At 49.8% G+C, this 13,369-nt stretch overlaps 1 protein-coding gene across 1 annotated transcript; it reads left to right on the forward strand.

Annotated features, from left to right (window-relative positions):
* The first annotated feature begins 6,447 nt into the window (after positions 1 to 6,447).
* Positions 6,448 to 12,358, forward strand: DDX52 (DExD-box helicase 52). The gene is made up of 15 exons (XM_021533004.4): positions 6,448 to 6,571; positions 6,681 to 6,897; positions 7,214 to 7,344; positions 7,543 to 7,728; positions 7,916 to 8,059; positions 8,842 to 8,953; positions 9,196 to 9,268; positions 9,342 to 9,545; positions 9,913 to 10,003; positions 10,169 to 10,291; positions 10,506 to 10,656; positions 10,905 to 10,980; positions 11,148 to 11,219; positions 11,339 to 11,431; positions 11,710 to 12,358. Exons 1-15 carry the CDS (start codon positions 6,485 to 6,487, stop codon positions 11,795 to 11,797), a joined length of 1,848 nt encoding a protein of 615 aa, XP_021388679.3. The 5' UTR covers positions 6,448 to 6,484; the 3' UTR covers positions 11,798 to 12,358.
* Positions 12,359 to 13,369: the final 1,011 nt, after the last annotated feature.

Here is a 13,369-nt window from a genome sequence, read left to right on the forward strand (position 1 = left end):
GGGCATTGTTCTGCTGAAGTATTTGCCTTGCAAGAGGCTCTCCCGAGGAACGAGGCACGAGCAGTGCCGGGGACTGGCAGGAGGGGAAGATGGATCGTGGTTTGAGTCGTACTCCTCCGCTCGGACTGAGAGGGACCGGGGTCTGTTACTTGGCGTTTGGAGGGAGGAATTGCATGTGTTGTCGAACTGAGCCAATTAAACTGTAAATATAGGTACAGTCTGCTCCATCTTCCCCCCTCCCCACTCCTATACACAGAGATTTATATAAAAAAGAAGTAAATTTTGTCCAATGGATGTAAACTACTGTAATTAAGTGCAATTCCCCCATCTGTATATATTGGTCCTGAATATCTTCTTTTTCTCTTTTTTTTTTTTTTATGGTAAAGGTCAGAGATGAGGATGGTTTTGGTTTTGTATTTCTCGTTTTCCTTTAAATGAGTCAGTTCCAGTCCTGGGGCTGGCAAGGACCCTGGCCAGGCAGCACTGGGCTCTGCTGTGCAGGAGGACAGGCAGACACGTGTCCCCTGCACGGTGACATCCCACGTGAAGGAAGGGCACAGGGCGAGCTGAGCAGAGCCCTGGCAGGACCTGGATGATCCATGTGGGAACAGCTGCCACTACCAACCACTCTCAATGGACTTCCCTGCTCCTGGGGACTCTGAGGTGGGCTCTGGTGGGCTGGGGAAGGACTCGGCAGCCTGGTGAACACATCCAGCTGCTGGGAAGGGTCAGCAGCTTCCAGGTGAGCCTGGAGCACTCGCTGCTCCAGAGTGAAGGAGGCCACAGGGAATTCTGGTGGGATCTCCCCCATGGGTTCAGAGACTCTCCTGGATTTTCTCCTCCCTCGGGGCACAAAAGGGAGTGCCCATCACTGCCTCATGTCCTCCTAGTGAATGGCCAGTACGGGGGCTTCTTCATCCCTTCAGCAGGTGATGATGAACCTTGTTGGCTCCACCGTTAGCAGTGCACAGGCTGCCCTCGTCCTCATGGATGGATGGATGGATGGATGGAATATGGGCTGTGGTGTGGACACTCCAGCTGCTGCCCTGTCTCAGCTGGCACCAGCTCCTGCATGGAAAGCTCTGCAGGAACATCTCCAGCTTGGGAATGATCCCAGCTCTGTGGTGAGGGCACGTCTAGCCCCTCAGGCACTCACTGAGGACACACACCAGAGCCCTGGAGGAGTTTGGGTGCCCAAGTCCAACCTCCCAAAGCCATGGAAGCTGTTAAATGCATCGTCTGCCCTCTGTGAGACACGAGCTCCTCTGTAAACGGATTTAATGCTCCCCAGCTCTGCTGATTTTTCATTAACTTTGTGGCATGTGCCAACTGCTGAGGGGGATTTCGAGAGGTGGAGAGCAGCAGAGGTGCCCGTGGACAGATAGCCATGCTAAGAAGGAGAGCACTGGATGCTCTCTGGGCTGACAAAGGCTCTTTGACTCAGTTGTCTGCACAGTGGGACCCTCCCCTCGCTGGGACAGAGCTGCTCACCGGCGAATAAGTCATCAGGAAATTGCAGACCAATATTCAGAATTACATTTAATTTAATGTATACCATAATTAAACACCATTTCTTCTGAGCCCTTGCTGCTGCTGTGTGGTCTGTGAATTCCACAGGGGTCGTGTGTGGTGGTTTGGCAGAGGTGGGGCTGACAGGGACACGGGCTGGTGGCACGTCCCTCCTGCTGTCCGTTGCAGTGACCATCTCTGTTTATTCCTGCCTGCATCCAGGAGTCGCAGGAGGTTTTTGGAGGTGGGGAGATCCATGTCCTCACCCTCCTAATGATGGCCTAATGATGCTGCCCTTAGCCCAGCAGTGTCTCATCCCCTGCTAGCTTTAGCAGCCCCGTGCTAAGCAAACCAATTAGGAGGGGAGTGCCAAAGCCAGCTCTGGAATCTGAGCCCGTGGGTCAGGGCAGCCCCAGGGGGAGGTGGCAGGGTGTGCTCTGGGGCTGGAGAGCTTTTGAAGGTCCTTGATTGTGAAGAGCTAACAGAGCTGAGTGACTCAGAGCGCAGCAGTGGGAAACTGGAATCTTTGTGAGTTCATGGTGATGTGGAGTAATGTGAGGCTTTCCCTGGGTGATGCAAATCCAGGTTGATTTGGCACTGCAGAAGGAGGAATGGACAATCCAGTGGGAAGCAGGTGGGAGAAGGAGGCACCAGACCTGCTGCAGCTGAGTCTATTGATGCCGTGCCTTCTGGGGCTTGATTTCTGCACCAGCTGGAAGAGAGTGAGACTGAAAGGATGGAGCTGGGGGTGTGAGAACCCTTTGGGAAATGGTCCAGGGTCAGTGCTGCTCTGCAGAGAAGGTAAGTGGAAACCTTTGGAAAAGGAGGCTTTGAGAACTGACCCCACCACAGAGGGATGTGATGAAGGAAGAGGGGACAGAGCCAAAAAAACGAGGGAAAAGGGCAGAGGATACATCCAAATGAAGGCACAGAGGGAGCAGGTGACTCCCACGGAGCAGTGTGATGAAGCAGACAGGATAAAGTCAGTGATGTGAGTAGAACAAAGGATGAATACCAGATAACTCTCCCCAGGGGTGAGGGTTTCTGAAGCTGCTGAACAGGGACTGTGTGCTGGCACTTCCCATCCCTGGGCAGCAGGCTCTGGGACAGGGGGAGCAGGGCAGGGTGCGCAGGGTGCTGTGGGTGCCACACATACCTGCGTGGGGAGAAAGCTTCCTCTGATTTTGAGTTAACCTCTGCCTGAGGAAACCCTTCTGGATGGTAAATGCCACACAAAACTCTTCAGGGCAGCCTCTGCAGCAGCTGGGCTGGGGCTGGGGCTGTCCCTGGACCTCACCTTGCTCAGAGAAGCCTTGGGTGGGATGTTTGCTCCCACAGGTGCCCTGGCTGCCTCGTTAAATTGCTGCCAAATGCGATGTCATGTCAAGTGAAGCTCCTGGAAGACACTGTTTTCCTCCTGTTGCTGTCAGGCACGTGGTGTTTGTGTCTGATGCAGTTATTATGGGGCAAAGAAACCAGCAGAGCCACGGCAAAGTTTGTTTATGACCAAAATACTTTTACAGGGTTGGGTGATTATTTTACAGTTCAAAGCTGCTTACAAGGGAATTCCTTGCACGTGAGGATTCACAGCCTGCCACGAGGCTTTAGCATTGTCTTTAGCATTTGTCTTTAGCATTGTGAGCTGCAGCCTCCTTCATGGGCACAGGGACAAGGCTGGGCTAAATTAAAGCGCAGGTGTGGGTACAAAGGAGTAATCCCCCAAATCCCAGCTCTGCCAGGGCTGCCATGGGTCTGTGTGACACGAGGACCTGCTCCGTCCATGGAGTACCACCCAAAGCTCTGTTTTGGTGCTCCTTGCCCAGCCCGTGGGCTGAGGGTCAGGGGAAGAGCAGGGGAAGCCTGAGATGTGTGGAAGGCAGGGCAGGAGCTTGACCTCTCCTGCACCTCCAAGGGGAGCACAGCTGTGGCAGCTGGTAAACCCCACACCCTGCCAGGCTCCTGTTTGTGCTGTGGGTGCTGCCAGCAAAGCTCTGGCTCAGAACCAGCTGGGCTGCCCTCGCTGCCCACCCCAGCGCCATGGCAGGGCTGCCCAAACCCTGAGCAGCAGCCCTGGGCACGGGGCTGTGCCAGGCCGGGCTGTGCCATGCCAGGCTGTGCCAGGCAGGGCTGTGCTGTACCCAAACACTTCAGAAGGCACTCAGCATCCAGGGCGAAGCTCTCTGCCCACTGCAGCACATCCCTGATTGTTCCTGCAGCCCCGCCGTGCCCTGGGCTCCCGTGAACCCTGCAGGATCCTCCTCCCCTGGAGCAGCCCAGGCAGAACCGGAGCTCCGGGGGAGCCACCAGCACCAGCAGGGAGAGGTCTCTGAGCCCCTGGACTTTATTTCTGTGACCCAGAGAGAAAATTTAAAAGTCTAAAAACTCAAATGTGCCCTAGAGCTGTCCTGTCCCAGTGTAGGCGTAATGCAGAGCCGTGGAAAACCAAAGCCTCAGGCATTTTACGCCGTCTTCTAATTCAAGGAACTTTGATTTTACTTTTCTACTCAGCAAAACTAATCCTCCTCTCTGTAATTAATATGCTGCTGAAGTGGATTCTTAATTACAGATAAATCACAAATCTACACACTCAACTGTTATGCTTTTCAAGTAATAAAACAGATCGTTTGTCTTCCTCAGATGAACAGAGCCCAACCAGCACACCATTTCCCTCTTTATGAAGAATTCATTTGCCTTAGAAAGAAAGTCTTTAAAAAAACATTGCAAGGATTTCTTGAATAGGGGATCAAAGCTCCCACACTGCTGGAAACCATTTTTTGCTAAATAAGATGTGAGTAAAGGGGGAAAAAGTAAAAGTTTTTTGGTAGTGGTTGGGATTACAACACCCTCGGGAGGGACGAGGACGTGGGGTCAAGAAGTGGTGACCAGGTTAGCAACACAGGGAACAGAAGGGCAGGACAAAGGAACAGAAAGTGGAAATGGACAGCTGAATGAGGACGCATGTTTCTGTGCTGCAAGAGAATGGCTGCGACATCAATTCATACTGAGAGCTGAGGGCTGGGGGCTGCTAATGGATGGGGGGACACAGCAGGGCTCAGAGGTCAGCGGGGCTAATTGACTCCATGTGCATGGCAGTGCTGCTGGTGGAGCAGGAGGGCAGCACTGGGGGCACAGTGCAGCAGTGCTGGGGTGCAGCAGGGCTGGGGCACACATGCAGCAGTGCTGGGGCACAGTGCAGCAGGGCTGGGGCACAGTGCAGCAGTGCAGTGCTCAGGATGTTGCGTGGTCAGGGTTGGAACAGGCTCCCCAGAGCTCCAGGAGCTTTTGGACAATGCTCTCAGGGATGCACAGGGTGGGATTGTTGGGGTCCCAGCTTGGGATGTTGCATGGTCAGGGTTGGAATAGGCTCCCCAGAGCTCCAGGGGCTTTTGGAAGCTCTCAGGGATGCACAGGGTGGGATTGCTGGGGTCCCAGCTCGGGATGTGCCGTGCTCCCTCGCTCCTGGCACGGGCTCTCTGCCCTCGGAAGCTCCTCACCCTGACACACAGGATTTCCTGGCTGACCGATGGGGAGACTGTCCCATTTCCTGACTCTTGAATCTGCCAGCAGCATCCCTCGCTGAGTGATGGCTGTTGGAGATGATTTACAGTTCTTTGTTACACAAATGCCTACACATTCTCCCCATCCTCTCGCAGCAACCCTTAGTCACTGCTCCCAGCAGAAAGCAGAGCCTCGGCCTGGGAGCTGGCTCTTCATTCACTGTAAATTCACCCTGGGGACACAAGGAAGGGAAATGTCACCGCGGTGCTGCTCCGCACCCAGGTCCTGGGTCTGCTGCCACTCATGTGCTGCCAAGCTAAAGGTCTGGCAAAGAAAAAGAGCAATAAATCAGGCAGAGAAGGGCGGAGGGGAGGATCAGGCTTACCCGATTTTTCATCCCAAAGTTTGTTATTAAAGTAGTGAATGTTACAGGAGGAACAGCCATGGCCTATATGTCTTGGAGCTCTTGCATTTCAGCAACATAAACCTTTAGCCCTCAAGACTTTTATTACATTAAATAATTTTTATTCCTGCTAAGTAAATTTCTGTTTCTTTTCCTTCATGAACAACCAGGAAAAATCTGTATTCTTTGATCTGATAGAGAGTACTAGATCTACCTGCATTATTGGCTCTCGCAGCTTATCATAATGAAGAAATACATTAATTAAATAAATTCTGATCTTAATCTGGGCAAACTTTCTTGAGTGCCCTGAGGAGCTCAGCCAGTTGCCAGGTTGCTCCTGCCATGGCCTCAAGCATTTCTCTCCTCAGGCACACTCTCGGGGGTGGATTGTAGGAGTATAAATCAAGGACTAAGCAAAGTGGTCGTGCACAGGGCAGCACCCACACCGTCCTGCCTGCCCCCTGCTCTGGGATTCCTTAAAATCAGAGGGGTTTGGGCACGTTGCAAAAGGCAGGCCTCAGAGACAGCAGGATGGTGATTAAAGCTAAGCAGTAGCTGTAAGATTTGTCAGCAGAAAAATTATACAAGAAGCAGAAAGAAAGGATAAATAAAATGGTCTGTGTATTAACTAGAACTACTGTTTTACTTTGTGTGATTGGTCAAAAAGCTTTTAAAGTAAGTTGTAACATTAAGTTCTTAGTCTGCTGCCTGGGATGTGAGCTGCTGGCATCTTCCCATTGTCATAACCATAAATGAGAGTGATGCTAAAAAATAAACAGCTCGAGACGCGTTCCACAGCGGCCCCGTCCCGTTCGTGACTTGTACAGAGCCCCCGCCAGACTCCAGGACAGAGCCGGACGGGGCCGCACGGAGGCCGGGGATGCTGCCTGTGGCCGCCGTGCTGTCGCCACAGGCGCTCCGCTGCCGGCGCGGCCTAGGCAGGCCTGGGCGCGCCGTCGCCATGGCAACGCGCCGCCATGCCCGCGTGCCGCCGGAAGTCCACCCGCCGGAAGTGCCACCCGCCGGAAGTGCCGCCCGCTTCCGGCGCGGCGCGCTCTGCCGGGAGCGCGGCGCATGGAGACCCACGAGCTGTTCCGCCGCCTGGGCGCCGGCGCTCACTTCGACCTGCGCCGCTTCGGCCTCGACGCGCGGCGCTTCGGGGTGCGGGCACAGCCGGGGCAGGGCTGGGGGACCGGCCCGTGCGCGGTTCAGGCTCCTGAGGAACGGGGCCTGGCCACGGCGGCTCACCCTTCTCCCCGGTCTCCCGCAGGTGGTTAAAGGGAACCGCGGCGGCGTCTCGCCGGAGAGCCTCGACTTCTTCGGGAGCAAGGAGGGAGCCCCTCAGGGATCTGCCGAGGAGGGCGGGGGGATCGCAGGGGCTGAAGAGGAGGTGAAGCAGCAGAAAGATGGAGCAGGGAAAAACGATGGAAAGAGGAAAAGAACGGCAGAAAGCAGTGAAGGGAAAAGAAAAAAGAAAAAGACACGAGGTATCTGTACACACACACACACACACGCACACACACACGTATCCCTGGCAGAATCCTCAAAGAACCCCAGAATGGTTTAGGTTGGAAGGGACCTTCCAGCCCATCCAGCTCTGGGATCCGTGGCTGGCCTGGCTCAGAGCTGATCTCAGAACTGGGCCAAGATTCAGTGCTGAGAGCTGGGGATGTGGTTGGCATCCTTCTGAAGTCTTCGTTAGCTTTATTGGGAATGTGAGGAAAAAGGTTCTGAGATCTTGTCTCTAAATAACGCCTGTCTGTATTGTACTAAAGCAAATTTCAACTTGTCTGCAACTTTCAGGAGCAGCATCAATGCCAGAGCTGTCAGAAAACAATGGAATAAAGTGGATGTCCTCTCTGGAAGCAAAATTTGAAGATGCAAAAGACAAAAAACCTACTGTAGAGAAGCTCGAACGCTTGAGGAGAGAAAAGGTGGGACCAGGGAGTTCTGATGCAACAAGAGGTTCCTGGTGTTCTCTGGGTGTTTGATCTAAAACTGGGGGTTTATTTTTGGGAATTCCTCATTGGAGGAGGGTGACCAAGTGTGGGGGAAAGACCCAGGAGAGGAATGCACATGTGGTGAGCTTTATGGTGCAAATGCAAAAGCAGGAGTTTGTTTTTGCCTCGCAGATCAATCGCTTCAGGCACCAGCACAGGATCAACGTGCAGGGAACAGATCTCCCTGACCCCATTGCCACCTTCGAGCAGCTTCAGCAGGAGTACAAAGTGCACCCTAAAATCATGGAGAATATCCAGGCTGCAGGCTTCCATGTCCCAACAGCCATCCAGATGCAGGCAATTCCCGTCATGCTGCACGTGAGTTCTCTGGGCTTTCAGGGATTCTGCCAAAAGCTGGATCAACTTCATCAGAATTGAAAGCTTGGCTTTTTCAGTTTTCCTCATCTGTGTCAGTTTGCAGTATTGATATTTATGAGAATGGAATTTTTACCTTTTTTTTTTTTTTTTTTTTCTTACTGAAATAAAAGTTTGTTTTTTCTTACAGGGTCGGGAGCTTCTGGCTTCAGCTCCTACAGGGTCTGGAAAAACACTGGCATTTTGTATCCCTCTCTTAACACATCTGAAACAACCCAGGAACAAAGGATTCAGGGCTCTGATCATATCACCCACCCGAGAGCTTGCCAGCCAGGTGTGTGTTGAGGGAGTCTCACACTGATGGGCTTCAGTGTTGTCACGCTGCATCAGCAAAATAACACCTTTGTAAATATTTTTTTTCCTTTATTGCCCTCACGTATCAGAGAAAGCCAATTTAAATGTTTCTTTCAAGTCTTTTGACTTCTGTGGAGTAGGTACATATCTATTATCTGAGTCTAATCTAAATGATTAGATTAGAGGCTCAAGATTCTTTGATCATATTTTAAACTGCCCAGTGCTCAGGTGCTCTTAAAACCTCCTTTCCTACTTCAGATTGCTATGAGAGGTTTATCTGTTCGTCCCAAACTTGGAATTTCAAGGGATAACGTTATAACAAAGCTCTGTTATTGAAATGAAATAAAAATACACCTTTGGGCAGTTCTTATTCATGTGAAAGAGGGAGCCACATATGGTAGTGATGTGAATAATGCTTGTTAGAGAGCTGCATTTTGTTAGCTAAGGAAACCAGAGAGCTTTCTCTTAACCAGAGAGATTTCACTGAAATCAGGGTGAGGTTTGAAGCTCTGACTTCAGGATTAGGGTGCCCAGGGCAGCTGTGGCTGCCCCTGGATCCCTGGCAGTGCCCAAGGCCAGGCTGGACGGGGCTGGGAGCAGCCTGGGACAGTGGGAGGTGTCCCTGCCATGGCAGGGGGAACTGGATGGCTTTAATGTCCCTTCCAACCCAAAGCATTCCATGCCTCCACAATGGCCAGCAGTTTTTTGGTTAGTAAAGCTCATCAGCTCAGTTTGGAAATGCAATCTCTGCTGCCTTTTCAGACCCACAGGGAGCTGGTGAAGCTGGCAGAGGGCACAGGCTTCAGAATCCACATGATCCACAAGGCAGCTGAGGCAGCCAAGAAGTTTGGGCCCAAGTCTTCCAAGAAATTTGGTAACTGTTGTAATGACTGAAGTGCTTTTAAAAAATTAAAAAGTGTCACTGACCTTTCTCTTTGGGCTGTGTGGTTTTAAAGAGATGGTTAAAAAGTGGCAGGGAAGAAATGGGAAGTGAGCCTGACATGGACTCTGCTAAACTGTACCTCTGGCAGATTGGGTTGGATCTGGTGTTTCTCAGGGCTCTGTTGGGTTTATTTTGTGTCTTTTTTTGACATTTTGCTTCTTTTCTTTTAATAGATATACTGGTTACTACTCCCAACAGACTCATTTATTTGCTGAAAGAAGATCCCCCAGCAATAGACTTGAGCAGGTAGGAGAGTGTTCCAACTGTGCCTTGCCACTCTGAAGTGGCTCTCCTGAAAATCAAACCTCCCTGTTCCTAGCGTGGAGTGGCTGGTGGTGGATGAGTCAGACAAGCTGTTTGAGGATGGGAAGTCAGGATTCAGGGAGCAGCTGGGCACAATCTTCCTGGCATGCACCTCCCACCTGGCCAGGAGGGCCCTGTTCAGCGCTACCTTTGCCCACGACGTGGAGGAGTGGTGCAAGCTCAACCTGGACAACGTTGTGCTGGTAAATGTTGGGGCAAGGTAGGTGTTTTCTGCTTCTTTTTTCTTTTTAATATCCTGGGAAATTGTTTGCTTTGCATCATCAGCCTGCTTGGTTTTGGGGCTGTTGTTAGTCAGCGCTGCAGGTTGTTTGTCCCCAGAGAAATTTGAGTAGGCACGTAGATAGTTCTCTTGTGTTGAATAAAGTGTTCTTTTCCTTTGACAATTAATTTATCATCAAGTAAACATCAATCTTAGGAGTGTGCACTGGTGGATTAGGTTTTGTTGTGCAGTATTTCTCATCCACCAGGTTATATTTTTATGGAGATTATTTATTAATATATAAGATAAGTTTTTTTTAATGTATATAAAAAATACTGAAGCATTTCTGTTGGATTTCTGGTTTCAGAAACTCTGCAGCAGAGACAGTAGAACAAGAGCTGCTGTTTGTTGGATCTGAGACAGGAAAACTAACAGCAATGAGAGAGCTTGTTAAAAAGGTATTTTGGAGAGACTGAGTGTGTTCTTTTTCCTGTTCAGCTGAGCTGTGATCTGTGAGAGACTCCCAATTTCCCAGGATGTTAAACCATTGCCCAAATCTGCCATGTCTCAGTTTCTGCAAGGAAAAGGACTTTGGAACCTGAGATCAACTTACTCTTTTGCAGGGTTTTGCTCCTCCAGTCCTTGTTTTTGTACAGTCTATTGAGAGAGCTAAAGAGCTTTTCCATGAGCTTATTTATGAAGGCATCAATGTGGATGTCATCCATGCAGACAAGACTCAGCAACAGGTAGGAGGATTTTATTTCTTTTCAAGAAATGCTTTAGAAAGAAAGGTGAAAGCAAGAGTGTTGGAATGCAACTCTAGGTAACTGTGGCAGCAAATTCCTGCAGGTTTTTGTTCAGAGGTTTAGATTTATTCCTTAACATCATGACAACTTTCAGGAAACAAGTTCATCTCCTTTCTGGGACTGTTTCCAAATATCTTTGCTGTTCTTTTCCTAGAGAGACAGAGTAGTGCAGAGTTTCAGAGCTGGGAAAATCTGGGTGCTCATCTGCTCCGCGTTGCTGGCTCGAGGGATGGACTTCAAAGGTGTGAATATGGTCATCAATTATGATTTGCCCACGAGTGCAGTGGAATACATCCACAGGATAGGTGAGGCGTGGCTCACAAATCTCCTCCTTTTTCTCATTTCTGAGGTCTTGCACGTAGATGTTGCTTTTGTCAGCATTCTGTGAACTTTATTTAGATGTGCTTTCATTCACTGGGAGCAATGTTTGGGGATTGGCTGCTTTGGTATATCCTTGGTGAGTGAACATGCAGCAGGAGGCTGGGGCTGTGAGGAGGAATAAAGGGAGATATCTGAGGTAAAATCTCTGCTCTGCAAAATGTGTGCTTGGCAGGTCGTACTGGAAGAGCAGGACACAGAGGAAAGGCAGTCACTTTCTTTACAGAAGATGATAAACCTTTATTACGGAGGTAATGTGTCTTTATTAATAATGACTTTATTTCTTGCTTGAAAAAGAATCACCACAAAACAAAAGACCAACAAACCTGCTGGTTTGTTTGGTTTGCTGTTTTCCACAAAAAATATTTATCACTTGTCCAAGCACTGGAGTTGATCTTTTCCCTCCTCTCCTTTCCAGTATTGCCAATGTTATCCAGCGAGCTGGCTGTCCTGTGCCAGAATACATAAAACATTTGCCCAAACTACAGAGGTATGTTCATTTTTAGCACTTAAACAGTCTTTTAATCAGTGCTTTTTAAAAACTTATGGTACTTTCTAGAGCTAGAAACCCTAGTAATTTCATCTTTCTTCTCTAAATGTTGTTCTCAGCAAACAAAAGAAGAAATTCATTAAGAAACCTTTAACAAGAGAATCCATTTGTACCACCCCAAAATGCTTCTTGAATAAAGGCAAAAGAAAAATGTAAGTAGGTTTTGCTGAAGAGGAGGTAAGAGATGCTGTTTATGCAGAAACAGCCCAGAAAAATTCAAGCAAAGTAACAGATAACTTGTTTGGATGAACCAAACAGTCATAAAGATTTTAGTGATGAAGTTTTAGAGTTTTAGTGTCAGTATCTGTCTGTGGGAGCTTGGATTAATGACAGCATTTTGCCTTGTGGTGCCATGTGTCAGGTGACAGCAGCCTGAGTTTAAGCCACTGGTTGTGTTCAGGTGTCTTGATCTCCAATGTGTTTCTTGTAGGAAAACTACAAAGGAAAATACTAAGGGAAAGAAGAAAGATAAAGAAGACAAAAATGGCAGTAAATTACAGACTGTTTCAGAAAGCTGAATTCAGGCTGGTGAGCTGGAGCTGATGCCTCTGTCTGTGCTGGAACAGAAGAATGAAGATGGCAGCGATGGTGAAGGGAGAAAAACATTTCTCACATTTCCTTTGGGGTGAGGGTGGAGGTTTACATGCTAGAAAGTCTCTACTGCACTGCCAGAAGAGAATTCCTGGATGCTTCTTATAGAAGCTGGAGCATGTGCTCGTGCAGTGAATGCCGTGTATTTCTGACAATAGTTCAAAACCAGCATCCGTTTGTGTTACTTTCACACAGTTTTGTACTGCTCCTTGAAAATATTGTCTGTGTTAAGATTTCCCCTAATACATTTTTAGATTCTTCCAGGAGATTCAGAGACAAAAACCACACAATGTTTACCATCAGGTTTGACTTCCGTGGACACTTGAAAAAAGCCAAAACAAACCCACTTGAATGTGAAAATAAAGCCTTCCTACTGTTTTTCTTCTATAAAATTATATTGAAATAACTAATACCTGACATGTCCAGTAATTTTGTATGGTTTTATAACTGAGCCTGAAACTAGAATAAACGAGGTCATAAGATGTTAATTCAGAGACCTGTGTGTCTGTGCAGCCTCGGTGGAACAAGTCTGCAGGCAAAAAAAGCCCAGCTCAGTGTGTTTTCCCTGTCTTCATCTGCTCAGTGTGTTCTCAGCCCACCCTGCTTTTGTCATCAGCATTCCAGTCAGGCAGGAATGGCTTCTTTGTAACTACAAACCTTTAAGGAAGAATTTCTGGACAGGATTGTCCTGGTTTAATCTAGTTTGCATGGGGCAGCCTCAGCACCCTCACAGGGAGGAATTTATTCCCAGTATCCAGTCTAACCCTCCCTGTGTCGCTGTGAATCCATTGCCCCTTGTGCTGTCACTTCAGGCTCTTGTCGCATGTCCCCGGGTGACCCCAGGGGGAGGTTGGGCTCAAAGGCGGCACTTTCTTTTCCTTTTTATGGAAAAGCAGTGGTTTGGATGCTGGAAACCGGCGTTCCCGGGGGAACGAGGGGCCACTCATCCCCATCCAGGCCGTTCTCGGGTGGCCATGGGGTTGTGGAGCTGAGGAACCGAGGGGATGTGGGGCTGAGGGGCTGAAGGGATGTGGGGCTGAAGGGATGTGGAGCAGAGGAATTGAGGGGGTGTGGGGCTGAAGAACTGGGGCTATGGGGCTGAGAGGCTGAAGGGATGTGGGGCTGAGGAACCAAGGGGATGTGGGGATATGGGGCTGAGGGGCTGAAGAACCGAGGGGCTATGGGGCTGAGGAATCGAGGAACTGAGGGGATGTGGGGCTGGGGAACTAATGGGATGTGGAGCTGAGGAATTGAGGGGATGTGGGGCTGAAGGGATGTGGGCCTGAGGAATCGAGGGGGTGTGGGGCTGAAGGGATGTGGGGCTGAGGAACTGAGAGGATGTGGGGCTGTGGAACGGAGGAACTGAAGGGCTGTGGCTTTGTGGGGCCGTGGAACGGAGACACCGAGGGGCTGTGGCTCTGTGGGGCCGTGTCTCTGTGGGGCCGTGCCTCTGTGGGGCCGTGTCACTGTGGGGCCGTGCCTCTGTGGGGCTGTCCACC

This window comes from Lonchura striata, chromosome 19, assembly GCF_050655825.1.
Source record: "Lonchura striata isolate lonStrDom1 chromosome 19, ASM5065582v1, whole genome shotgun sequence".
In the NCBI taxonomy this organism is placed as follows: domain Eukaryota; kingdom Metazoa; phylum Chordata; class Aves; order Passeriformes; family Estrildidae; genus Lonchura; species Lonchura striata.